Genomic DNA, 27,456 nt, shown 5'->3' on the forward strand with positions numbered 1-27,456 from the left:
CACTCGGGTCTTGTCGTCAGCACATTGTTTGAAGAAGTGCCATGCCAGGGAACTCCTTGAAGCTGCCTTTGGGGTGCTCGGTCCCAGATGGCGGCGGTCAGTAGCAGGCGGAGTCTCTTGGCGGCGGGTGTTCTGCTTTTGCCCACTGCTCCCTCTTTGTCTTTTGCTACGCTGTTGGCTCGGTCTCACCACTGCCTCTTCCTCCGAACTGTGAAAGTCAGTGGCACGACCTTCATTCCATGTGGGGTCTAGGACCTCATCGTCCCCTGAATCGTCTTCCACCCAGTCTTGATCCCTGACCTCCTGTTCAGTCTGCACACTGCAGAAAGACGCAGCAGTTGGCACCTGTGTTTCGTCATCATCAGAGACGTGCTGAGGTGGTATTCCCATGTCCTCATCATCAGGAAACATAAGTGGTTGTGCGTTAGTGCATTCTATCTCTTCCACCCCTGGGGAAGGGCTAGGTGGATGCCCTTGGGAAACCCTGCCAGCAGAGTCTTCAAACAGCATAAGAGACTGCTGCATAACTTAAGGCTCAGACAGTTTCCCTGATATGCATGGGGGTGATTTGACAGACTGATGGGCTTGGTTTTCATGCGCCATCTGTGCGCTTTCTGCAGAAGACTGGGTGGGAGATAATGTGAACGTGCTGGATGCACTGTCGGCCACCCAATTGACTAATGCCTGTACCTGCTCAGGCCTTACCATCCTTAGAACGGCATTGGGCCCCACCAAATATGGCTGTAAATTCTGGCAGCTACTGGGACCTGAGGTAGTTGGTACACTAGGACGTGTGGCTGTGGGCAGAACGGCCACATCCTCTCCCAGCACCAGAGGGTCCACTAACACCACCACGACCATGTCCGCGTCCCTTACTAGATGTTTTCCTCATTGTTACCGTTCACCACAATAAGAAAAATATTATTCGGGCCAATGTATTGAATTCAAATTCAGGCCTTTTTTTACAGACACCTAACACTATCTGGCTATCTATTTAGGTACCGTATTACACTAATACAGGCACACCAGTAATGACAGATTTAGCTGAATATAAATTTGAGGCCTATTATTTAGGCGCTGGGTGACAGGTATACGTTTACGGACAGAATTAGACTTGGATCTGCACTGTAGCATGTGTGTGAAGTTCTTGAGAATTACCCTATCAGCACCTTGAATCTAATATACCCTTTTAGGGATAGATTTAAAGTAGGCCTGATACAGCAGAAACCACTAATTTTGAGAATTGCAAAATTGGGAATTGTTTTTCAACCCAGAACAAAAACTGTGCTTTGACGGACACTAAATAACTTGACCAGCTAAAACAGTAATGACAGATTTGGATGAATATAAATGTGAGGCCTATTTTTTAGGCGCTGGGTGACAGGTATACGTTTACGGACAGAATTAGACTTGGATCTGCACTGTAGCGTGTGTGTGAAGTTCTTGAGAATTACCCTATCAGCACCTTGAATCTAATATACCCTTTTAGGGATAGATTTAAAGTAGGCCTGATACAGCAGAAACCACTAATTTTGAGAATTGCAAAATTGGGAATTGTATTTCAACCCAGAACAAAAACTGTGCTTTGACGGACACTAAATAACTTGACCAGCTAAAGCAGTAATGACAGATTTGGATGAATATAAATGTGAGGCCTATTTTTTAGGCGCTGGGTGACAGGCTCAGCTTGCCCCTGATGTAGTATATGGCCAAAAAATAACCACACTATTGATGGTTAAATGCACTTGATGAAAGCTTGACCCTGATGTAGGATATAGCAAAAAATAACCACACTATTGATGGTTAAATGTACTTGGTGGCAGCTTGTGCTGGCGCACCACAAGCCACAAAATGGCCGCCGATCACCCCAGAAAAAAGTGACTGAAAAACGCTCTGGGCAGCCTAAAAACACTGAGCAATTGAATAGCAGCAGTGCAATGATCCACAGCTGTAGATCAATCACTGAATGAAGTCTTTTGGAGGAGTTAATCTGCCTAATCTCGCCCTAACGTCGCAGCTGCAACCTCTCCCTACACTTGTATCAGCAGAGTGACGTGCAGCGCTACGTGACCCAAGCTTATATAGAGGCTGGGTCACATGCTGCACTGGCCAATCACAGCCATGCCAATAGTAGTCATGGCTGTGATGGCCTCTTGGGGCAAGTAGTATGATGCTTGTTGATTGGCTGCTTTGCAGCCTTTCAAAAAGCGCCAAGAAAGCGCCGAACACCGAACTCGAAACCAGACTTTTATGAAAATGTTCGGGTTCGCTCATCCCTACTAACAGGCAATGCATTACAATACAGATGTATTGTAATGCATTGCAGAGGGGATCAGACCCCCAAAAGTGAATGTCATAAATAAAGTTAAAAAAAAGTGTTTTTAATAAAATTAATAAAGTAATAAAATTAATAAAGTAAGTAAAGTAAAAAAGAAAAAAAAATGCCCCTTTCCTTTTATAATAAAACCGTCACCTCATCCTTCAAAAAATGAGCCCCTACCTAAGACAATCGCCCAAAAACTAAAAAAACTATAGCTCAGAACATGGAGACATTAAAACATCATTTTGTTTTGTGTCAAATTAGTGTTCTAAGTGAAATACATAAAAAAAATATACATATTAGGTATCGCCACGTCCGTAACAAACAGCTCTATAAAAATATCACATGACCTAACCACTCAGATGAACACCGTAAAAAAAAATAAAAAATGTATAAAAAAAAGCCATTTATGTCACATTACATCACAAAAATTGCAACAGCAAGTGATCAAAAAGGCGTATGCCCCCCAAAATAGTACCAATCAGACCGTCACCTCATCTCGCAAAAAATGAGACCCTACCTGAGAGAATCGGTCAAAAAATAAAAAAGCTATGGCTCTCATACTATGAGACACTAAAATATGATTATTTTTTGCTTCCAAACTGCTATTATTGTGCTAAAGTGAAGAAAAAAAAAAAGTATACATATTTGGTATCGTCACGTCCGTAACAAACAGCTCTATAAAAAAGTCACATGACCGAACCACTCAGGTGAACACCGTAAATTATTTTTTTTTTAAAACTGTGTAAAAAAAAAGCCATTTTTGTCACATTACATCACAAAAATTGCAACAGCAAGTGATCAAAAAGATGTATGCTCACCAAAATAGTACCAATCAGACCGTCACCTCATCCCACAAAAAATGAGACCCTACCTGAGAGAATCGGTCAAAAAATAAAAAAGCTATGGCTCTCAGACTATGAGACACTAAAATATCATTATTTCAGTTTCAAAAATGCTATTATTGTGTTTACACATGTGGAATTATATACATAACAAACAGGTGTGAAACAACTGAAAATATGTCATATTCTAGGTTCTTCAAAGTAGCCACCTTTTGCTTTGATTACTGCTTTGCACACTCTTGGCATTCTCTTGATGAGCTTCAAGAGGTAGTCACCTGAAATGGTCTTCAACAGTCTTGAAGGAGTTCCCAGAGATGCTTAGCACTTGTTGGCCCTTTTGCCTTCACTCTGCGGTCCAGCTCACCCCAAACCATCTCGATTGGGTTCAGGTCTGGTGACTGTGGAGGCCAGGTCATCTGGCGCAGCACCCCATCACTCTCCTTCATGGTCAAATAGCCCTTACTTTCAAAGTTTTCCCAATTTTTCGGCTGACTGACTGACCTTCATTTCTTAAAGTAATGATGGCCACTCGTTTTTCTTTACTTAGCTGCTTTTTTCTTGCCATAATACAAATTCTAACAGTCTATTCAGTAGGACTATCAGCTGTGTATCCACCTGACTTCTCCTCAACGCAACTGAAGGTCCCAACCCCATTTATAAGGCAAGAAATCCTACTTATTAAACCTGACAGGGCCCACCTGTGAAGTAAAAACCATTTCAGGGGACTACCTCTTGAAGCTCATCAAGAGAATGCCAAGAGTGTGCAAAGCAGTAATCAAAGCAAAAGGTGGCTACTTTGAAGAACCTAGAATATGACATATTTTCAGTTGTTTCACACTTGTTTGTTATGTATATCATCCCACATGTGTTAATTCATAATTTTGATGCCTTCAGTGTGAATCTACAATTTTCATAGTCATAAAAATAAAGAAAACTCTTTGAATTAGAAGGTGTGTCCAAACTTTTGGTCTGTACTGTATATATATATATATATATATATATAATATCAGTTCCTGACTAGATGTCCTGCTTTCCCTGTTGGTTGAATGGGGTGTGGCCTAATGGGACCGGTGGGCATGGCTTAACGGGTCGGCTGTGTGGTGGTACTTCAGGGGGGGATGGGGATTGACTAAGTAGCTACTGCAGTAGGGACTCTGAAGGTTTTTATCACAGCCAGATTCTGACAGGAATCAGCTGTTTGTAGAGAGGGAACAAGCAGCTGATTCCTGTCAGTTGGAGCGGGCAGCAGGGAGCCGACCACTGACAGGAGCAGACTGCACATGCGCATGGACGAGCTTCCTCTCAAGCTCCTTCATGTCGTGTGCAGCCATGGACGAACTCAGCTGCAAGGTAGAGCAGGACTACGAGGGAGCGGCTTATAACTGACAGTAAAGCAGGCAGATCATCCACACTGCCACACAGTAGTGGAAAGTGTTTAAAGAGTGGCCAACCCCTTTAATTTAATCCACACACAGTGTTCAAATAATGGGAGCTGTTTCTCAATGTCACAAGGGTACAGGGCCTCTGTTCTTGTGATCGGTGGTGGTTTAAGAGGCAGGACCCCCACAATCTTATAGCTATCCCTGTGGAAAGGAAATAACTTCAAATTACCGGAATATCCCTTTAAATAAAACATGTCCAGTTTTGATGGGTATTTGTTTTATTTGACAATGCAATCATGCGAGGTTTTGGTTTTCAGTATGATTTCTGCAAGATTAAGAACCAAGCATATAATCAGCAACACAAGTAGGCACATAGCATAGCGGCATGTAGAAGAATTTGGCATAGGGGCCCGCAGAATAACGGGTCCATGGATGTACAGCAGTCAGGGCATGTTCCATACAGTCTGTGACAATTGTAAGTTTGCTGCTACTCCGTGAGCAGATTTCTTCGATGAAGTTACAATCTGTGCAGAGAAAATATGTGTTTTTTTTTTTAATAAGTTTTATCCCATTATCAGATAGTAACATTAAAATTTCTTGTGAAAATGATATGGTGAAAATTGAAGGTTAAAAGGCATCTGTCAGCAAATTTATATCTATGAAACTGGTTGACCTGTTGCCTGTGCACTTGGCAGCTGGAAGTATCTGTGTTTGTCCCAATGATAGGCAGAGCGCCATACAAAGGGGTGAGGCTCTGTACTGAGGGCGTAAGTGTGTCTCAGTCTCCTGCAAGCCAACTTTCAAATGTCGGCAAGTTTGTTTTTACTGTGTTTTTAGCAACCTTGTTGATATATGACAGAATAAATGATTACATTTCACATAAAAGCAGCCATTCTTAAAGCTAGGGCTACTTGGAGACTTTGGCCGCAACACGCGTCACACAGCCAAACAACGCAGCGTCAGACCGTACATCGCAACTCGTGAATGTGCTTGCGCTGTGACCCACATTCACCTTCACTTTCATGCAATCCAAAAAGTGCGAACTGCGGAAAATGAGAAAGGTTTGACTGCAATAATGCAATTCTGTGAATAAAGCATTAAAGGGTTTGTCCCACAAAAAATATTATACAGTTTTCACACTAGCTCCTGGATCTGAATACTTTTGTAATTGCATGTAATTAAAATTTTTGTATAGCCACTGAGTTATTCAATAAAATGTACCGTATTTTCTGGCGCATAAGACGACCCCCAACTTTTCCATTTAAAATATAGGGGTTGGGCTATACTCGCCGTATACGACTACACCTGCCTGCCCAGCCCTTCCTGTCTCCAAGACAATCTTCTCGAGTCCAGGGAACTGACCATGGCAGCCAGGGCTTCAGTAGCGTCCTGAGTGCCATGGTAACCTATCTTTTTCCTTTCACATTCCAAGTTTCCCACATAGGAACTACTAGGGGCTGGGAACAGATGGTGGGTCCATTGCCATGGGGGATCTGTGGATGGCACGGTTATGGAGGGGATCTGTGGATGGCACTGTTATGGAGGGGATCTGTGGATCACACTGTTATTGGGGGGGGGGATCTGTGGATGGCACTGTTATGGAGGGGGGATCTGTGGATGGCACTGTTATGGAGGCGGGATCTGTGGATGGCACTGTTATTGGGGGGGATCTGTGGATGGCACTGTTATGGGGAGGGGGATCAGTGGATGGCACTGTTATGGGGAGGGGATCAGTGGATGGCACTGTTATGGGGAGGGGGATCAGTGGATGGCACTGTTATGGGAGGGGGATCAGTGGATGGCACTGCTATGAGGGGATCTATGGATTACACTATATAGCATCTTATGCTATATGTGTCATCCACAGATCCCCCTCCCCATAACAGTGCCATCCACAGATTCCCCCTCCCATAACAGTGTCATCCACAGATCCCCCTCCCCGCCGCTCACAGGAGTATACATTTATAAACTGTAATCCGTATCCGGCAGTAACTTTAACTTTAAATCAGCGCTCATCTCTTTACTACCTTACACTCAGCTCCAGTAACAGGAAGTGCGGGCGGCAGCGCTCACTCACTGACGTCACGCGCCTGCGCCGCCTAGTGGGAGGAGCAGGCACGTGACATCAGTGAGTGAGCGCCGCCTGCACTGCCTGTTATCGGAGCTGAGTGTAAGGTAGTAAAGAGATGAGCGCTGATTAAAAATTTAAGTTACTGCCGGATTACAGTTTATAAATGTATACTCCTGTGAGCGGCGGGGCCGTTGTAGCGTAGCGCAGGAGAGTCAGAGCGGAGAGCGCTGTGACTTCTATTGCGGTCAACCTTGCTTATGGGTGCAGGTAGGCAAAAAGAGAGTTTAGGCGTGCTCAAACCCCATCACACCAGGCACGGACCATGCCGAGAACCACAGCGTTAATTGAATAGAAAGAGAAAAAGGTCCAGCTCGGTTAAAATGTTACTTTTATTTTTCAGTGCAGATAAAAGCCAGTTACAGTCCAGTCTACGCATTTCGGATCAAAGACAGTAGCGATCCTTACTCATGACAAATGAGTAAGGATCGCTACTGTCTTAGATCCGAAACGCGTAGACTGTACTGTAACTGGCTTTTATCTGCACTGAAAAATAAAAGTAACATTTTAACCGAGCTGGACCTTTTTCTCTTGCTTATGGGTGGCTCTGGCCCTGTATATTCTAACCCCCAGGCAAGCGTCCCCGTCACCATGGGAACGCCTGGGGGTTAGAATATACCATCGGATCTGAGTTTACCCTTATACCTAGCGTATAAGACGACCGCCGACTTTTGAAAAGAATTTCTAGTGTTAGAAAGTCTTCTATGCCGGAAAATACGGTATCTGTATAATGCCACTTAATTTCTTATTTCTTTGTCCTGCTCACTGAGATGGCCGCACATGCTCAGTTTCATCCTTCAACTGAATCCTGAGCTGTGATAGGGAGAGCATGGGCACGCCCCCCTGAGCTGCAGCAGAAAAGACACTCCCCTGAGCTGTCAGCTTGGTATAAATCTAGCAGAGCAATGAATGTGTAGATTTATGGATCCATGTGAGGTTTTTATTTTTACCCCTTTAAAGTTTTTTTTTTTTTACTTATTGTGAGACAGTGACAGGTCTCACTCAGGTTAGAGGCAAGGAAGGGGTGGATAGTTCGGTCCACACCCCTATTCCACCACAGGCGAGACCAGCTGGAAGTAATCCGGCTGGCACAAAGCACCTCCCAGGGTGTCAGCAAGGGGGGGAGTGTGTTACCTGTGGACAGAGGCCTGGAGGCTCTGTGTGGTCCAAGCCAGGAGGGCTGGGAGACCACTATTCCCCATGTGTGCTGAGACAGTGGGCGTACTGTGCTCTATACAGCCAGGAGGCTGTGGGACATTGGCTGACAAAGCCGCTTGTGTTCACAGGGTGTGAACTGTGACTTTAAGTGAGTCAGGTTATTACATGTTTAGTTAGAGCCCAGCCGGGCAGGTGTTTATTTTGTATCATTTATGTTTGGTTTGCTGAGGTGCCAAATAAAGTGATATTTGGACCTGAAACTTGGTGTCTGGCGACGATACTTGTGTGAATCACCCCCGGAGAAGAGCTAACCCCGCACATTATATAGGGCAGAATGGGTTTAAACAAAGAAGCATTACCTCACTAATACCCCGCTGCTGCTGTTCTGGTGCCTACCTGGTCTCTGCTTGTCTTCACTTCCAGATGTCTCCAGTAGGGATGAGCGAACCCGTTCGCTGGGTTCCGCCGAACTTCAGGTCAAAGTTTGGGTTCGGGACCCAAACTTGACCCCGAACCCAGACCCCATTAAAGTCAATGGGGACCCGAACTTCACTTTATTATTTTCCGTTATAACGGAAAATAATAGCTTTCTTAAGACAGAATGCAAAATGAAATGGCCATTGAGGGGTTAAAAATAATTACAAAAACCTCACCTCATCCACTTGATCACCCAGCCGGTATCCTCTTCATTCTTCTTTCTGCAGTACCTGCAAAAGGACCTGCGATGACATCATCACAGGTCCTGCTGAATGAAGATAGAAGAGGATACAGTCTGCGCGATCAAGTGGATGAGGTGAGTTTTTTTAAAATTATATTTAACTCCTCAATGGCCATTTTATTTAGCATTCTGTCTTAAAAATGCTATTATTTTCATGTTATAATGGAAAATAATAAAATCACCTGAACACCGAACCCGAACTTCAGTGAAAAAAATCCGGGTTCGGGTCCAGGTACCCGAACTTTGCAGGGTTCGCTCAACCCTAGTCTCCAGGCATTTACCGTGGCAATGGTGGAGGATCAGTGAGATGAGATGTAGCATTCAGTGATCTTGAAGTAAGCACTTCAATGTGAGTTATTATACTAATAGGGAGTCATTTATCAAAGACTGGCGCTGCCAGAGGAAGCACCTAATTTATGATCCGGCGCAGGCATCATCATAAATTCGGCGCACCTCTGGCAGTCCATGCGACCGGAGTAAAAACTACTCCAACCTCTGACTGGAGTAGTTTTTCACCACGTTTCCAGGTGTAAATGTTAGCAAACTTGCTGGGGCCAATGTTCTGGCCCGGCCCTTGCCATGCCCTTGATACTCCCAAGGGGCGAGGACGACGTAATAACATCAGTGCGACAAAATATTGTCTTTTTTTTTATGTCAAAAAATGGCGTAAAAATTTTGTAAATGACCCCCATAGTCTCTCATTACATTACATTAGGTTGACACATTGCAGCCACATTGCACTTATGTTCCATTTTTTTCTACGGTTCTCTATAATCGTGGCAAGCCTGCAGAGTTTCTAGTGTGATATTGGAAAACTGTGGCAATTATGGTTCTGTTAACAATCAATTTAAGAGCTCAAGCACACGATGTATGTATTCTGCAGTCCGCAAAACACGTATCCGCTAAAAAAACGGATGACATCCGTGTGACATACGTTTTTTTGGGGGATCTATTGTAACAATGCCTTTCCTTGTCTGCAAAACAGACAAAAATAGGACATCTTCTATTTTTTTGGAGGAATAGACTTGAGGACTTACGGATACGGAGTCATTTCTGTTATTTTGTGGCCCCATTGAAATAAATGGGTCCGCATACAGGCTACAAAAAACTAACGGATACGGACAAAAAATTAGGCTACTTTCACACTTGCGTTCGGGGTTCCGCTTGTGAGTTCCGTTTGAAGGCTCTCATAAGCGGCCCCGAACGGATCCGTACAGCCCCAATGCATTCTGAGTGGATGCGGATCCACTCAGAATGCCTCAGTCTGGCACCGTTTGGCCTCCATTCCGCTCAGCAGGTGGACACCCGAACGCAGCTTGCAGCGTTCGGGTGTCCGCCTGGCCGTGCGGAGCCAAACGGATCCGTCCAGACTTACAATGCAAGTCAATGGGGACGGATCCGTTTGACGTTGACACAATATGGTGCAATTGCAAACGGATCCGTCCCCCATTGACTTTCAATGTAAAGTCAGGAGTCCCTATTAATATACCATCGGATCGGAGTTTTCTCCAATCCGATGGTATATTTTAACTTGAAGCGTCCCCATCACCATGGGAACACCTCTATGTTAGAATATACCATTGTGAAACTCAGATCCGACAGTATATTCTAACACAGAGGCATTCCCATACTGATGGGGACGCTTCAAGTATAGAATATACTGAGAACTGTGTAATAACTGCCCCCTGCTGCCTGTCAGCACACGATCTCTTACAGGGGGCTGTGATCCGCACAATTAACCCCTCAGGTACCGCACCCCCCTGTTGCTTATAGAACAGACCTTTCACTTAACAGTAGGAGGAGCGCCCGGCCGGTCACAGACATCGCAGGTAAGTATAATGCTTCTAAAATTGCTAAGTAACCATGGCAGCCAGGACTGCAGTAGCGTCTTGGCTGCCATGGTAACCGATCAGAGCCCCAGCGATTAAACTGGGACTCCGATCGGAACTCTCCGCTGCCACCAATGATGGGGGGGTGATTTTAATTAGGGGGGGGAGAGGGGAGGCCGCACTGGCCACCAATAAATATAATACTGGGGAGGGAGGGAGGGGGGCCGCACTAGCCACCAATGAATATAATACTGGGGAGGGAGAGAGGGGGGGCCGCACTGGCCACCAATGAATATAATACTGGGGAGGGAGAGAGGGGGGGCCGCACTGGCCACCAATGAATATAATACTGGGGAGGGAGGGGGGCCGCACTGGCCACCAATGAATATAATACTGGGGAGGGATGGGGGCTGCACTGGCCACCAATGAATTTAAAACTGGGCAGGGAGGGAGGGGAAGTCTGGCCCCTGCTGCCTGGCAGCACCTGATCTCTAACAGGGGGCTATGATACGCACAATTAACCCCTCAGGTGTGGCACCTGAGGGGTTAATTGTGCGGATCACAGCCCCCTGTAAGAGATCGGGTGCTGCCAGGCAGCAGGAGGCAGTTATGTACACAGTTCTTTTAGTATATTCTAACTTGAAGCGTCCCCATCACCATGGGAATGCCTCTGTGTTAGAATATACTGTCGGATCTAAGTTTTCGCGAAGTGAAAAATCAGATCTGAAAAAAACAGTTATGCAGACGGATCCGTTCTGAACGGATGCAAGCGTTTGCATTATAGGTGCGGATCCGTCTGTGCAGATACCAGACGGATCTGCACCGAACGCAAGTGTGAAAGTAGCCTAAGTTAGTGTGCATGAGCCCTAAGGCTGTAGACTAATGTAATATGCAGCATGCGCAATTTTGCACCACAGTGAATGAACTCAGTATTTATTTGAAAAGTTGCTTTAATACCACAGTACTCATAGACTCCCCATAGAGTGGATCATACTTACAGCTGTGATAGTAATTTTCCCCATAGTCATTTTTTAGATTCATGGGCATTTTCTTCCATATGTTCGTAACATTTTCTTTTAGTTGTGAAGAATTCAAAATTTCAGTTTTAAAAAAGTCAGGCGCAATGATGGAGACTTTGACTCCAAATACTTTGAGCTCCCGTCTGCAATAATGAGAGAACAATGCTGTATGTGAAACCGTTATATTTCAAGATCTAAAAGTCTGTGATGATTAATTTTAAAATCAACTTCAATAAATCCACATTTCAGATTTTTAATTTCAAGAATCCCCCCAAAAATATCAGGCAGTGCTAGACAAATATGTTATAATAAGTTCTAATATCAATCCTAGAAATGGCAGAAGAAAGGAAATTGTCCTCTACTCTATATTGTCAATTCATGAACCTTCTGTGTCTGGAACCAGGTCTCCTCCAAGATGTGTCAGATTTACACCTGATGGCCTGGACGTTGATCAGACAATATTAGGAGGTATTGTTAGATTCTACAAGTATCTACTGGTGGATTCAGGATTTATGCAAGGTTGGACTTGCAGATAAGGAGCTGAAGCTTAAAGGGTTATTCTGGTCGGTACAAGTTATCCCCTATCCACAGGATAGGAGATAACTATCAGATCGTGGTAGTCCTACTACTGGGACCCCCGCGATCAGGAGGATGGGGGCCACGTTCCCCCTACAGGCCCCTTGCTGCACCCGTAAAATGACCGTAGTGGCCGGTCGCACATGTGCGAGGCCGCTCCATTCATTTCTATAGCAGTTCCGGAGATAGGTGAGCGCTGTACTAGGCTATCTCCGTAACTCCCTTTGAAATGAATGGAGCGGCCCCACACATGTGCGACCGGCCACTACGGTCATTTTAGGGGAGTAGCTTGGGGCCTGCAAGGGGGACAGGGATCCTGTTCTCATGATCGGTGAGGGTCCCAGCGGTAGGACCCCCACCAATCTGATAGTTATCTGCTATCTTGTGGATAGGGGATAATTGTACCTACTGGAATACCCTTTTAATGCCTAGAAAATGGCAGTGCAAACCTCAGTGGTTTTATTTGAAATCTCTAAACCCCCAAGATGACATCCTTCACAAACCAAACATGAGCAATAAGTCTTTCAAAAAAATGGCTACAATCAGAATATGCTTCTGATGCAACCCACAATAAAATGGGCTATCAGTGAAATATTATCCTCAGAATATAGACTGGTAGAATATATTATGGCTACATGTATTTTCATGTTAAAGGGATGTTCCAGGATAATGAAAACAATTAAAACTCACCTTTCAAAACACTGTCCTTTTCAGCTCTGTGATTCCTAGTAGTCCCTGCTGGACTAGTAATGACAGGGGCCCATTCTTGGTCATGAGGCCACTGCAGTCGGTCAATGGCCTCAGCGGTCACATGTGCAAGAACAGTACATCACTTTTGAGGCTCAGCAGTGGCTTGCTGTTCCAGCTCTTATGACCACTGAGGCCACTGAGTGGCTGCAGTGGTCTGGTGACCAAAAATGGGCCACAGTCCCTGCCGGTCCAGTGGGGACCATGGCACTGGAATGCCCCTTTAATGTACTCAGGGTGACAAATTGTATCATCACACATGTTTCATGATGCATCACAAAAACTATTTTACCTTAGGCAGTCTGAAAAGGCTTCAACCCCATACTTAGATATAGAATATCCACCTCCACACAGTGCGTGCCTTCCAGCAATGCTAGACACATTCACAATGCGTCCTTTGGATTTTCTGATCAGGGGGAGCAAATTGATGGTTACATCTATCATCCCTAGGATATTTACATCTAAAATTTTACGGAAGTCATCCTTCTTCAGCCATTCATTAGGGCTCACTGGGATTAAAATGCCAGCATTATTAACTAGTCCCCAAAGACCTGTAAGAAAAAAAAAGATATATCCATAAAATAATTCAGGAATACAAGGCCTCTTCATATGCCATGCTAGGGCATTAGAATTTCATAATGAATAATAATAAAATGCTGTAATGTCTTTTATAGTAGTATATGTGCAACATATACTGTACTACTATAAAGACATTACTGCTTTTTTTAATGCCTTTTTAATCAAGAAATAATCCATTTGGTTATGCACTTATGGACTATATAATGCAAGTGTAATTATTAGAGCGATATTACTGCATCTAATACAAGCATAGGACAAATCCTTGTATATCTTTTATAGATTTTTTATTGATGTTTATTTTGATGATTAGTTTTATATATCCAGCAAGGACCCTGCTGAGAGTGTTTTAGCAGCAATAAATGTTCATATATATCAAAACTGTGTGCATTTTCTAGGAGGGGGTGTGCGTGCCAATACATTATATATAAAATTTTTACGTAATAAAAGCATTTTAGAAAAAAAAAAAAAGTGTCTCCATTTTCTAAAAGCCATTTATTTTTTTTATTTTTTGGGCGATTGTCTTATGTAGGGGCTCATTTTTTGCGGGATGAGGTGATGCTTTGATTGGTACTCTTTTGGGGCACATATGACTTTTTGATCGCTTGGCACAGTTTTTTTCCTACGGTGTTCATCTGACGGGGAGGATGATGTTTTCTTTTTTATATAGAGCTGGTTGTTACGGACACAACGATACCCAATATGTCTGTTTTTATTTATTTTTTCTATTTTTTAAAACCTTATATGTGTATATTAGGGGAAAGGGTGTTTTTTTTTTCACTTGAAACTATTTTTTTTATTATCAAAGTCTGTGGGACTTCAACTTTTGGTGGTCTGACTCCTCCTACATGTGTAATACACTGACAGTTGCCTAGGAGACCCAGCCTAAGGGGCTGGATCTCCTAGGCTTCCGTAGGAGGCATGCCCTGATGCCTCTGCAATGCCTTAGGCTGCCTTCTTGCCTATCGGGTCCCCGTCTGCAGCACGGGGACCGGATGGACACCCTTACCCACCGCAAACACCTTCTATGCTGCGGTAAGCGCTGACTGCAGCATAGAAGGGGTTAATCCGCCGGAATCGGCTTTTACAGCTACGCCGGGCCCTGCACTGATTGGGAATGTACCACTCCATTGTCCACCTGATCAGCATGATGTATTAGTACGTCAAATTGCGGGAAGTCACTTCCTGCTATGACGTACTAGTACGTCATATGTCGACAAGGGGTTGAAAAAAGAATTGTGCTAGTACCTGTAATTAATGCTTAAGGTACCTTCACATGCAGCAGGTTTTGTGGCAAAAATTTCCATTCATCTGAATGGGGTCGTTTTGGTGGGAAGCACATGTATTTCTGCAAGCCCCCAATGACTGGAACTGCTTTTCAGTTGCAGAAATATTCTGCACAAAGATCTGCTGAATGTGAAGACATCTTAGGCTACATGCACACGACAGTGAAAAAAAACGTCCGTTAAAAAACGTACACACTGTCAGTTTTTTAATGGCCATTTTGCATCAGTGTATTCATCCATTTTCTGGCCGTGTGTCCGTTTTTAATGTCTGTTTTGCATCCATTTTGCATCAGTTTTTCATGTCCATTAAAAACAGATGTGAAATGATGAATTTGACTGGCAGTTATTTCTAGACCCACCCTTCTGAGAACATCCACAGGATGGTAGGCCCCCAGCTAAAATATTGTCCCCCATAGTGTAGGATTTTTTTTTTTGTTGCTGCCCCCAGCTAAAATAATTTCCCCCATAGTGTAAGATTATAATTTTTTTTACTGCCCCCAGCTTTAATAATGTCCCTGCCATGCCCTGCTCAGGTCATGTGCGGAGGTCTGCTAGGTTAGCAGCACATGTGTAGCCTTTTATTATTGTTTTGGAGTGGAGCTGTATCCGCCTCCCTTCAGGTGCACTGGGTGGGTTTATTGGTAAGAGTTTCAATTATGCCCACTCCCAGTGTCCTGTGCGGGTTATAGCTTCTGTCTGGCTCTGAGGAAGGAAGTAAGGATTGGCTGTTCCTGCTCAGCAAAAGATAAGTTGGTTTTGTTTTATTGTGGTTGTCTGTCTAGGCTGTTAGAGAGACGCCTGTCCCCCTCCAGGTCCTGAGGGAGCAGGCTGCCTCTTTCCCTCTTTCACCATCTTAGGGATGCCCAGGGGTGCCCAGGCACGAGGACACATTCATTCCCACCTTCAGGGTCTGAATGTGGGCATAGAAGTCTAGGGAGAGCTGGTAGGGATTTGTCAGGAGGTGACCCCTTTCCCCAGCTTCTTGCCTAGACACTTGTTTGTTATATCCTGTGTATCTTGTATCCTGTCTGCCGTGACATTATAACCCGCCAATCCTTTGTCTGCCATTTCTCAGCTGTTTTGAGATGGAATCAATTGAAGCGCTAGTTGATCGCATGCAGGGATTATCCCTAGAGGTTGCGGATCTGCGTAATTCGGTCACGTTGTCAGAATGCTCTGGCATCAGGTGCAATAGGAGGGAGTCAAATTTATGGGGAGCCTAAGGTCGCTCTCCCTGATAGATTTGCAGGGGGTGTGGATGACTTTATCTGCTTTAAAGAGTCATGCAAGTTGTATTTTCGGCTGCGTCCATCTTCGTCTGGTGATAAGAGTCAGAGGGTAGGGATAATCATTTCCCTGCTTAAAGTATGCAGAAAATCATAAAAATATCAGACCACTATCCGGCGCTGCTGGCATATAAATCAGTCCTTGGGATGAATAATATTCTTTTATTTAAAGTCAACGCGTTTCAAGGGCGAAGTGCCCCCTTCGTCAGGACAATTTACAGAACCTGCTTAAAGGGGACGCGCAATCCTGGGCCTTTTCTCTGCCGTCCGGTTCTCTGGCCCTCCGGTCTGTGGAAGAATTTTTTAAAGCCTTGGGATTCATTTATGATGATCCAGATCGGGTCTCGATGGCGGTATCTAAATTGCGTAATTTATTACAAGGTGAACATACTGCAGAGACTTACTGCGTTGAGTTTAGGAGATGGGCTACTGAGTCAGAGTGGAATGACCCCGTGTTACGTAGTCAGTTTTGTCAGGGGTTATCAGAGAGATTGAAAGATGCCCTAGCTTTTCATGAGTACCCGGATACATTGGAGAATGCCATGTCTTTGGCAGTACGGTTAGATAGACGTATTAGAGAGAGGTGTAAGGTTCCCTCCGCGCAAGGGATCCCTTCTGTGAGTGGTTTCGTCTCACCTGCTCCCCAGGGTGATATGACATGTAACTCTGGGGTAGGGGAGGAACCCATGCAGTTGGGTCAGGTATCTATCTGTTCTGGTAGTAGGAACTTTAGGAGGTTGCATAAACTATGTTACTACTGTGGAAAAAGTGGTCATTATATTTTTGCTTGTCCTTTTGTTAAACCGCATGTTGATGAGAAAGAATCACAAAGAGGTTTACTTAAAGAGAAAAAAGAAACATCCCTGACTCTTGGTAGTGTGAATGGGGTGGTAGAGCAAGCAGGTATGCAAGCTCCCTGTAATACTCATTTTCTCCTTCCAGCTATGGTGGCGCTAGACTCAAGAATTTTTTTGTTGAATTATTCATTGACTGTGGTGCTGGGGTAAACCTTATTGATTTTCTTTTTCTTCAAAATCTGGGTCTAAGTACTTGTACTATAGAAAGAGAGATTCCGGTTTTCGCAATTGATTCTTCCCCTCTTTCTCAAAGGAGTCTCACTCATATTGCTCATGGTATTCTGTTAAGGGTGGGTGATTCACATGTTGAGATCATGTCTTGTTTTGTCATGAAGGACTTGCCCACTCCTATAGTCTTAGGGTTACCGTGGTTGACAAAACATAACCCAATTGGGGCGTGGCCTGAGCATGGACGCGTGAGCAGCTAACCTACAGAGCTCCCGGTCCCTGGGCCCTTCTTTTACCTACTTCTAGGCTCCCTGTGGCCCCTTTCTTTTCCAGAGGGTATGGTGAGACGCTCTGGACGCCGGGGGACCCGCTTCATGCCGGCTGAACCACAGATCGCAAGGTATTTTACCCAGCAGCAGCCGACAGAGACGCCGAGCGGCGCTCCCAAGATGGCGCCTGTTGAATCGACAGGGTCGGACGTGCCCGCACAGCAAAGCCAGCACCTACCCCCAGCCCCAGCTATCTTGCCCACCGGATCCATAATTACTGCAGACCGGAGCGCAGAGGGGACGCAGCTGACACCGGCAAAGCCTGCATTTGCCCTCAACTCCAGCTCCTGGCCCCCACTGCAAGCGGCCTCTCTGTCTCCTAAGAAGATGCCTGCACCTACTAGATCGGAGGTGAGACTGTCGCCCGACTCCCCCTGTCAGGAGCTCTGCCGACCTCAAGCTCCTGCAACGCCATCACAGGGCTCTGAGACTCCGGGGCTTAATCCTTTTGGGACGCGGGCACCTGAGGGAACAAAACCGCAACTGCAGACATGGCAGTCTATCGTTTTGGGGTCTCCCCCTACAGCCTCGGCGCAGAACACGCCGCCTGTCGCCCCGGCTGGGGTCAGTTCCGTGGTGGGGGATCCTGTGGAATCACAGCAGGACCTAACAGATACCCCTGTTATTTTCCGACCGCACTCAATGTCGGAGGCCTCTGACTCGGCGTCCTCAACCTCCTCCTCGTCCGACAAACGCGCTAAAAGCCCTAAGCTGCGTGATATTTGGTCGCTACTCAGCACTCTGCCCACCAAAATGGACTTAGAGACGATGTTGTCGAAACTTGAATCTAAACAAGATAAGGCAATTGCATCAGTCAAAGCTGACATCAGCGTCATTTCTACTAAGCTGACCTCCCAGGAGAGTCTCTCTACCTCTCTGGAATCACGTTTAACTCAGGTGGAGGCAAGTGTGGCCGCTCAAAAAGCTATGAACAGACATATGCTGCTCCAGCTTGATGATCAGGAGAACAGGGGGCGCCGCAACAATATTAAGCTGCGGGGGATCCCTGAAGACATCCAGTCCTCAGAACTGCGCAAAGCGGTGACTTATATCTTCAATACTCTTCTTGACAGACCAGAGGATTCCGAGATAGAATTGGATAGTGTCCACAGAGTTACAGGACCTCGACGTGTCAGTGCATCCAATCCACGAGATGTGTTGTGTCGTGTACACTTCTTCAGAGAAAAGGAAGAGTTGATTCAGAGAGCGTGGAGGCGAGGCACCGTGCCTTTTGTAGATTCTCAAGTACATATTCTTCCTGATGTCTCTAGGAGAACTTTGATGATGAGACGTGTTCTGAAGCCCATCCTCCAAACCATCACTGACGCTGGAGCCACATATCGTTGGGGACACCCCTTCCATTTGATTGTCCGCAGGAATGGGACTACCTTTGCTCTTCTCTCACCGGATCAAGCTGAGGACTTGTCCCGCTTCTTGGATGTCCCGATAGTTTCATTGCCAAACTGGTGGGACGTTCCAATTCCTGCCTCTTTTGTCCTGGACTCACCTAGTCTCCAGGGGGGGAATGAGAATCGGTTTCTCCCTCAGGATGTACCAAGGGGAAGACGAGATCGTACAATCCGTGCTGAGCCAGATTGACGGGCCTTCGTTGCGGCGTGTTGGCCTCTTCTAGCTTAGCCAGTACTTGTCTTTATCAGGGTCCTAGTGGGATATACCCCAAGTACCGTTATCTCACTCTGGTTGAGTGGGCTTACTGTTACTGTTTCATTTACTAACCAGTTGATTTATCGTGTGACATCTGGAATTATTGGATCTTGGCTCAGGGATTGGGAGACATTTGGTTATTCTTTTACTGAGTGCTCTTCCTCTCCCCAACTAGGTCCGGCGAATCTTGGTCGACTCATATCGAGCCCTCCAAGAATCGCATAGTGGGAGTTTGTCCCACAATTTTCTGCGGAGTTTCTCTCTGCAGGCTTTGTGTTCCCTCACTGGATTAGCCAGTTAGGGACTTATTGTATTGTTTTCATTGTCTTGTCTTCCCCCCACCCTCCCCTCCCTCTTGTTTCCTCCGTTCTGAGTTATTTTTATTTACACTCTCCTTTTTTCTCTGCAGACTACAACCATGTCCAAGGTCCAGTTTGCGTCTATCAATGCCAACGGACTGAATACTCCTGAGAAGCGTTCCTCCATTCTCCGACTCCTGTGAAGCAAGAAGGTTCAGGTAGCTTTTATTCAGGAGACCCATTTTCTCGGGGATGCTATGCCAACGCTCAAATCCCCTAGGTATCCTGATACCTACCATAGTTGCTTCTCAGGGTCATAATCTAGAGGAGTGAGCATACTCATTGCCAGATCTGTGCCTTGGGAATTTTTAGATGCTCGTACTGATGATAACGGGCGTTTTCTTTTCCTCAAGGGACGTTTGGCGGGGCAACTTTTCACTCTGGCTAACTTGTACCTACCTAACACTAAACAACTTAAGGCCCTAGCTGGGATACTGACTCGCCTGGAAGATTTTGTAGAGGGTACCTTGTTGGTCGGGGGGGATCTAAATGTGGCACTAGATCCGGTTGTGGATGTCTCTAGGGGATCTTCTCACCTTTCGCATTCATATCTCCGGGACTTTAAAAAGCTACTACACTCTCATCAATTAGTAGATGCATGGCGGGTCCTTAACCCTGAGGTCAAAGACTTCACGTTCTACTCGGCAGTGAGGGATACTTACTCCAGATTAGACTACTTCTTATTGAGACATTCGGCGGTTTCCCTCCTGGCCTCGTCGGCCATAGATCCGCTGACCTTCTCAGACCACGCGATGCTCCATGTTTCATTGAATTCCCCCCTCCCCGCTCCGAAATCTTGGCAGTGGAGATTGAATGAATCCCTATTGCGGGATGTGGTGGTGGCGCAGGAGGTGCATACGGAGATCTCCCATTATTTTGAAACTAACCAAACGGATGACGTGTCACCCATATCTATCTGGGCGGCTCACAAATGTGTAATCCGAGGTGAATTCATCAAGCATGGAGCTAGACGTAAGAAAGAGAGGGCGGAGGAAATTTCAGAAATTTGGGCGGAAATAGTTACCCTGGAACAGGCCCATAAAAAGTCTCATACAGTGGCTGCACACACCTCCCTTCTATTGGCTAGAAGTAAGCTTAAGGAAAAGTTAGATATACGCACAAAAACCATTCTAGCTAAAGGTCGCCGATATTTCTTTGAGTTTGGAAATAAAAGTAGCAAACTCCTAGCCAGATTACTTAGGGAGCAAAGAGCCAGGAATTATGTTCCCCGTATGACACGAGTGAGACTTTACATTCAAAGATGAACCAGTATCTGCTGGATTCGGGCATGCCGAGACTACCTGCAGACTCCCTTAGGGACTTAGATAGACCGATCTCGGCAGATGAAATAGCAGAGGCTTTGAAAAATATGCAACCCAATAAGGCCCCGGGTCCGGATGGTCTCCCGGCGTCATATTATAAGAGATTCTTACCACTGCTCCAGACCCCGCTAGCTAAGGCTCTCAATACACTTAGCACAGGATGTTCTCTCCCTGCTGATATGTCACATGCTCATATTACAGTGATACACAAGGAAGGGAAGGATCCCACACTTTGTGGCAACTATCATCCCATTTCATTATTAAATGTGGACCTTAAGTTGTTCGCAAATATTTTGGCCACACGGATGGTCCCGCTGCTTTCGGATCTTATACACAATGATCAGGCGGGTTTCATTCCGTCACGTGAGGCGAGGGATAATACCACTAAGGTTCTCAACCTGATTCATCAAGCCGGGATCTGTGGTACTATTCATCATGCCGGGATCTGTGGTACTGTCTCCTATCCACAGATGCGGAAAAGGCCTTTGACAGAGTGGGCTGGCCTTGGTTGTTCACGGTGCTACGATATCTTGGTATCGCCGGTCCTCTGGCATCATGGATAAGAGCTTTATATGAGTCTCCCTCTGCGTCCGCAAAGGTGAATGGTGTTTTTTCCCCGTCCTTTGCGATACGGAATGGGACCCGCCAGGGTTGTCCCCTCTCCCCGTTGATTTTTGTTCTTACCCTTGAGCCGCTCCTGAGGACAATCCGACAGAACCCGAATATATCGGGACTCTCGGTGGAGGGTAAAGAATTTAAGATAGCGGCATATGCGGACGACCTGTTTACTTTGACTAATCCCAAGACTTCCTTCCCTAATTTGATGGCGGAATTTCAAACGTTTCATGGTCTCTCGAATCTGAAGATTAATTTTCAGAAATCAGAGGCCTTGAATGTCTCCCTTCCTGCTATACTCGTGGCAGACCTAGTGGCCTCCTTCCCTTTCAATTGGGCTTCTGGGGCAGTGAAATACTTAGGTACATATATCCCCACAAATCTGAAAGAGGTATACCACAGAAACTTTATCCCTCTCCGGGAACGGATTAGGGAAGATCTTAAGAAGTGGTCGAAAGGACTGCACACATGGTTTTGAAGATGCGCCATTTTCAAAATGAATATTCTCCCACGAGTGTTGTACCTCTTTCAGACCCTCCCTATCAAACTACCCGCTAGCTTTTTTAACAAGATGCATGGAGACATATTTAGGTTTATTTGGGCAAAGGGTAGCCCGAGACTTGCCAGATCTCTCTTACACATACCGAGGGACAAAGGGGGACTAGGAGTACCTGACTTACGTAAATACCACTCGGCTTCCCTGCTCCAGAGGATAGTGGATTGGTGTAGGCATTCGCAGCTCAAGCAATGGGTATCAATTGAACAATTATGCTCGAACTACCCATTAGAGTCTCTGCCCTGGGTGGCTTTTAAACTACCTTAAGCCCTAGCTAATCATCCCACAATTGGACCCACTATCTCACAGTTCCATAGAATCAGAGATAACCCTCTGATCTCCCCTTTCCCCTCACCTTTATTTCCCATCTTGGGGAATCCCACTTTCCCTGCGGGATGCAAGGGCGGTCCGTTCCTGCAGTGGAGAACTAATGGTAGGTCCCGAGCTCCCTTCTTCAGAACCTCAGGCAGATGGCGCACTTATGACGAGATTCTAAGTATAACAGATCCCTGCTCTTTGGGCTTCTGGAGAGCTAGGCAATTGACGCACTTTCTTTCATCTATTCCGACCTCCACGGGATATGACAGGGCTCTCACATCGTTTGAAAAAACCTGTGTTGGGGTAGGCGCCTATAGACATTCCCTTTCTGAATGTTATCAGTCCTTGATAGCTCCTCGTCAGGACTACCTTCCTCCGTTTGTGGCTAAATGGTCACAAGACCTAGGAGTTAACATCCCTCCCGACCACTGGTTAAAACTCTTCGTTCTACTGTACAGGTCTTCCATAGCGAGTAGGTTCCAAGAGGCGGGCTACAAGATAATGTCCAGGTGGTACTATGTTCCAACTAGATTGCAGAAAATGTTCCCATCTGCGTCTCCTAATTGCTGGCGCTGTGACTCCGATATGGGCTCCATGTTACACATTTTCTGGGATTGCCCAAAAATTCGTCCTTTTTGGCAGCTGGTACATTAGACCTTGGCTTCAATTTTCCGATTTACGATTCCACACACCCCTGGTTTCTTTTTACTATTTTTCTCGGATCTGCCAATGAGTATTCTCCGGAAGTCTTGTCTGTGCTCCCTGGTGAAAGCGGCTAGGTCATGTATCCCCGCGAGGTGGAAGCTCTCGGTGCCTCCGACTATCAGTTTTTGGATCCAAAAGGTGGAGGAGATCCGGAGAATGGAGGAACTTACCTCCCAGCTGAGGGCTAGGCATAAAGCCTTTCTTGATTCATGGGCCCCCTGGTTTTCTTTTCAGGAGTCTCAGGAGTATCAGGACCTTCTGGTCTAAACTGCGGATTCTACTTTATACTTTTGATTCACCCTATACTCAGTCCCCATCCCCCCCTCCCCCCTTAGTGTCTATTGTCTGTGTGTATTGTCTTCCTACTACTGTTGTTATTGTCTAAAAACGGCTCTTCCTAATCTGTGTCCATTTATGCACTTTACTCATACTGGTAATGTTGTTTTAATGCTAGGATTATGTTCTTATTTGCTTTTTCTTTTCTTAGCCTGATATGGTTATGGGCCAGTCGAAAAGGGTCCTCGCTTCGACGAGGTTCCTTTCATTATATCACAAATGCCATAAGATATTATTATGGGAATTGATGTATGATGGGATATTGTTGATGTCCTATATATCTGATACAAGGATTGTATTGTATAATTTTACTAATGCATATTTGGACTTTTGTATTTATTTAAATAAAGAATTAAGAAAAAAAAAAAACATAACCCAATTATAGATTGGCAAGCAAGACAGATCATTGGTTGGAGTGAATTTTGTTCGGACAATTGTCTGGGCACATCTATCTCTGGTGTGTCTACTACGGCTTTACCTCAGTATCTCTCAGATTTTGCGGATGTCTTTTCGGAGGGTGGGGCTCAGGAATTGCCCCCTCATCGTGACTATGATTGTGCAGTTAATCTCATCCCAGGGGCTAAGTTGCCAAAGTGTCGGCTTTACAATCTTTCTCAACCTGAAAGAGACGTCATGCGGAAGTATATTGCCGAGAGTTTGGCAAAAGGTCATATTAGGCCATCTAAGTCTCCGGTGGCAGTGGGTTTATTCTTTGTAAAGAAAAAGGATGGATCACTGAGACCTTGTTTGGATTTCCGGGAATTGAACCGTATTACGGTCCGTGATCCGTATCCTCTTCCTTTGATCTCCGATCTTTTTGATCAGATTGTTGGAGCCAAGGTGTTCTCCAAGTTGGATTTAAGAGGGGCCTACAATCTGATCAGAATCAAGGAAGGGGATGAGTGGAAAACAGCCTTCAACACGCACGAGGGTCATTTTGAGAATCTGGTTATGCCTTTTGGGTTAACTAACGCGCCAGCGGTATTTCAGCGATTCGTCAATGACATTTTCCATCATTTTGTGGGGAGGTTCGTGGTAGTTCACTTGGATGACATTTTAATTTATTCTCCTGATCTGAAGACCCATCAGGATCACGTGAGACAGGTTTTGACGATCCTTCAGGAGAATAAATTATATGCCAAATTGGAGAAATGTGTGTTTGCTGTGCAGGAGCTTCCGTTTCTGGGATATCTGCTTTCTGACTCTGGTTTTCATATGGATACCGAAAAGGTCAGAGCGGTTCTGGAATGGGACCGACCGGAGAATCAGAAAGCTTTGATGCGTTTTTTGTGGTTTACTATTATAGAAAATGTATCTCAAACTATTCTACCATTGTGAAACCTCTGACCGATATGACTAAGAAGGGCGCCGATGTCTCTGTCTGGTCGGATGAGGCATTGCAGTCCTTTTCGGCTATTAAGGAATGTTTTGCGTCTGCTCCCATTCTGGTGCAGCCCGATGTGTCTCAGCCATTCGTGGTGGAGGTTGATGCATCAGAGGTGGGGGTTGGAGCAGTGCTGTCGCAGGGTTCATCTCCTGGCAAATGGGTTCCGTGTGCTTTTTTTTCCCCAAGAAGCTCTCGATCGCCGAGAGGAATTATGTAGGAGATAGGGAATTGCTGGCCATAAAATTGGCCTTCGAGGAATGGCGTCACTGGTTGGAGGGGGCGTCTCATCCCGTTACTGTATATACGGATCATAAGAATTTGGCTTACCTGCAATCTGCCAAGCGTCTGAACCCTAGACAGGCCAGATGGTCACTGTTCTTTACCAGGTTCAATTTTGTGGTTACTTTTCGTCCGGGGGTTAAAAACGTCAAGGCTGATGCGCTGTCTCGCAGTTTTCCTGGGGGATGTGATTCAGAGGATCCTGCTCCGATTATGGCTGATGGGGTGGTGGTCTCCGCTCTGTATCCCGAATTGGAGATGGAGGTGTTGGGAGCTCAGGAGGGGGCTCCTGGTTCTTGTCCCCAAGGGAGGTTGTTTGTTCCTGATGGACTGCGATACAAGGAATTCAAGGAACATCACGATACTGTCCGTGCTGGACATCCTGGTGGTAAGTCCACCTTTGATCCTGTGTCCCGGAGGTTCTGGTGGCCCGGGTTACGTAAGAGTGTTGAGGATTACGTAGCAGCTTGTGAAACCTGTTGTCACGGCCACGGTTTTGGCCGTGACTCCATGGGAGCCGCATACTGTTGCCCGCGGTTTTGTGTTGTAGTTTCAACCGCAGCTTGAGGCATAATGTAGTTGGCCTCAGGTGCGGTTGCCGCGGACAACGGCTATGTGTGCGGTTTCCTAGGAGTTGTGTGTATGTATGCACTTTTGTATGTCGGTGTGCACTCTCTGTTTTGTGTGGTGTACACTTACATCTTCTCCTCACTGTGGTTGCCCGTGGCAACGTTTGGTTGCATGGTGTACATGTGGTGGCAGTGTCCCGGCCTTCGGGCTGACTCCCAGGACATGGTTGCCACCCATGTCGTTATCTGCGGTAACAGCCACAGTGTGTTTCTGAGTTGGACACTTTCCCTTTTAATTTATGTTTCCCTTCCCTTGTGTTGGAAGGGTTAACCTCCTTCCTAGTGTGTGTGTGCACTGGGTGTGTCTGACTGTGGGTGTGGCTTCCTGGCCTATATAGCCTCGCTGTTAGCATGGCTCAGTGGGTTGTTTCAGCCATGCTTGCTGGAGCAGCCTCCTGTGTTATTATCTGCCTGTGAGAGCCACCCCTGTGGTCATAAAGAAAATGTCACTTTATGTTTTATGTCATGTTGTGTGAGATGTCCATCTGATGTTCTGTTGGGTCCTTCCTTCGTTTGGTTTGTGCAGCTAATGGTTCTGGATTCTGTGTGTTCTCAGGGATCCAGTCAGCAAGGCTGTGGCAGGTTGGTTGAACTACTTAGTTCACCTGCCATTTCCGTTAGTCTGTTTTGGTTCCCCTTTTTCCCAACAGCTTGGCCAGTGAGACTCCTGCTCCTCCGTGCCTAGGAGGAGTAGGTCGTCTTACCCTGACTCCTAGCGCAGGGACCGGACGGAGGGTGAGTTAGGGATCCGAGGTTCCTGCGCATGGGTCCTCCTACCTTTAAGGTCGGCCCATGCAGTTAGGAGTTAGGGTCAGGGTAGGGACGCTGTTAGGAGGTGACCTGCTCCCTATCCTGTTCTCCTGGCCGAGTAGGCCAACAGCATCTGGCATCGCACGGCTGAGGATTTCCCCCATCCTCAGCCGTGACACCTGTGCATGGTCAAAGGTTGCTCATACTCGACCTGCTGGTTCACTTCTTCCTTTGTCTATTCCGTCTCGTCCTTGGACACACTTGTCTATGGACTTTATTACGGATTTGCCGAGTTCCTCCGGGGAAACAGTAATTTTGGTGGTTGTTGACCGTTTTAGTAAAATGGCTCACTAAGTATCGTTAGCCAGTCTGCCCAATGCCAAGACTCTTGCTCGGATTTTTGTTGATAATATCGTGAAATTGCATTGCATTCCCTCGGCTGTGGTTTCTGATAGGGGCACGCAGTTTGTCTCCAGGTTTTGGAGGGCGTTCTGCTCTCGGCTTGGCATTCAACTTTCGTTCTCTTCGGCTTTTCATCCGCAGTCGAATGGGCAGACAGAGCGTACTAATCAAAACCTGGAGACCTACTTGAGTTGCTTTGTGGCTGAGAATCAGGAGGACTGGTCCTCATTCTTGTCCCTAGCAGAGTTTGCTTTGAATAACCGTAGGCAGGAGTCCACGGGTAAGTCGCCATTTGTTGGCGCATACGGTTTTCATCCTCAGTTTGGTACCTTTTCTGGGACTAGTTCCTCTGGGGTGCCAGAGGAGGAGAGATTTTCTTCTGCCTTGTCTTCTATCTGGCGGAGGATCCAGGTGAATTTAGAGAAGATGGGTGAGAGGTATAAGCGAATGGCTGACAAGAGACGTATGACTGGTCCGGACCTGTGTGTGGGTGATCTGGTGTGGTTATCTACTAAAAATATTAAACTGAGAGTACCATCTTGGAAACTGGGTCCAAGATTTATTGGACCTTACAAAATATCTGCGGTGGTCAATCCAGTAGCGTTTCGTCTGGATCTTCCACAGACTTGGAGGATCCATGATGTGTTCCACAAATCTTTACTAAAGAAATATGTGAAACCGGTGGAACCATCGCCATTGCCTCCTCCCCCTTTTCTGTTTGATGGAAATTTAGAGTTCGAGATCTCCAGGGTTCTCGACTCAAGAGTTCTTCGGGGTTCCCTTCAGTATCTGGTACACTGGAGGGGATACGGCCCTGAGGAGAGGATGTGGGTTCCAACTGTGGATGTTAATGCCAGCCAACTGGTGAGGGCTTTTCACAGATCCCACCTGGATAAAGTTGGGCCGGGG

At 46.0% G+C, this 27,456-nt stretch overlaps 1 protein-coding gene across 1 annotated transcript in view; it reads right to left on the reverse strand.

The window, feature by feature from the left end:
- Window positions 1-4,807: 4,807 nt before the first annotated feature.
- LOC120996027 (retinol dehydrogenase 7-like) overlaps window positions 4,808-27,456 on the reverse strand; it is a 43,897-nt gene continuing 21,248 nt past the window's right edge. The window contains exons 3-5 of the mRNA XM_040425682.1: window positions 13,015-13,273; window positions 11,379-11,542; window positions 4,808-5,071 (exon numbers count right to left, since the gene is read on the reverse strand). Coding sequence (XP_040281616.1) covers window positions 4,881-5,071; window positions 11,379-11,542; window positions 13,015-13,273 — 614 coding nt within the window. The 3' untranslated portion in view covers window positions 4,808-4,880. The remainder of the gene's footprint in view (window positions 5,072-11,378; window positions 11,543-13,014; window positions 13,274-27,456) is intronic.

This window comes from Bufo bufo, chromosome 3 (assembly GCF_905171765.1).
Source record: "Bufo bufo chromosome 3, aBufBuf1.1, whole genome shotgun sequence".
NCBI classification, from domain to species: Eukaryota; Metazoa; Chordata; class Amphibia; order Anura; family Bufonidae; genus Bufo; species Bufo bufo.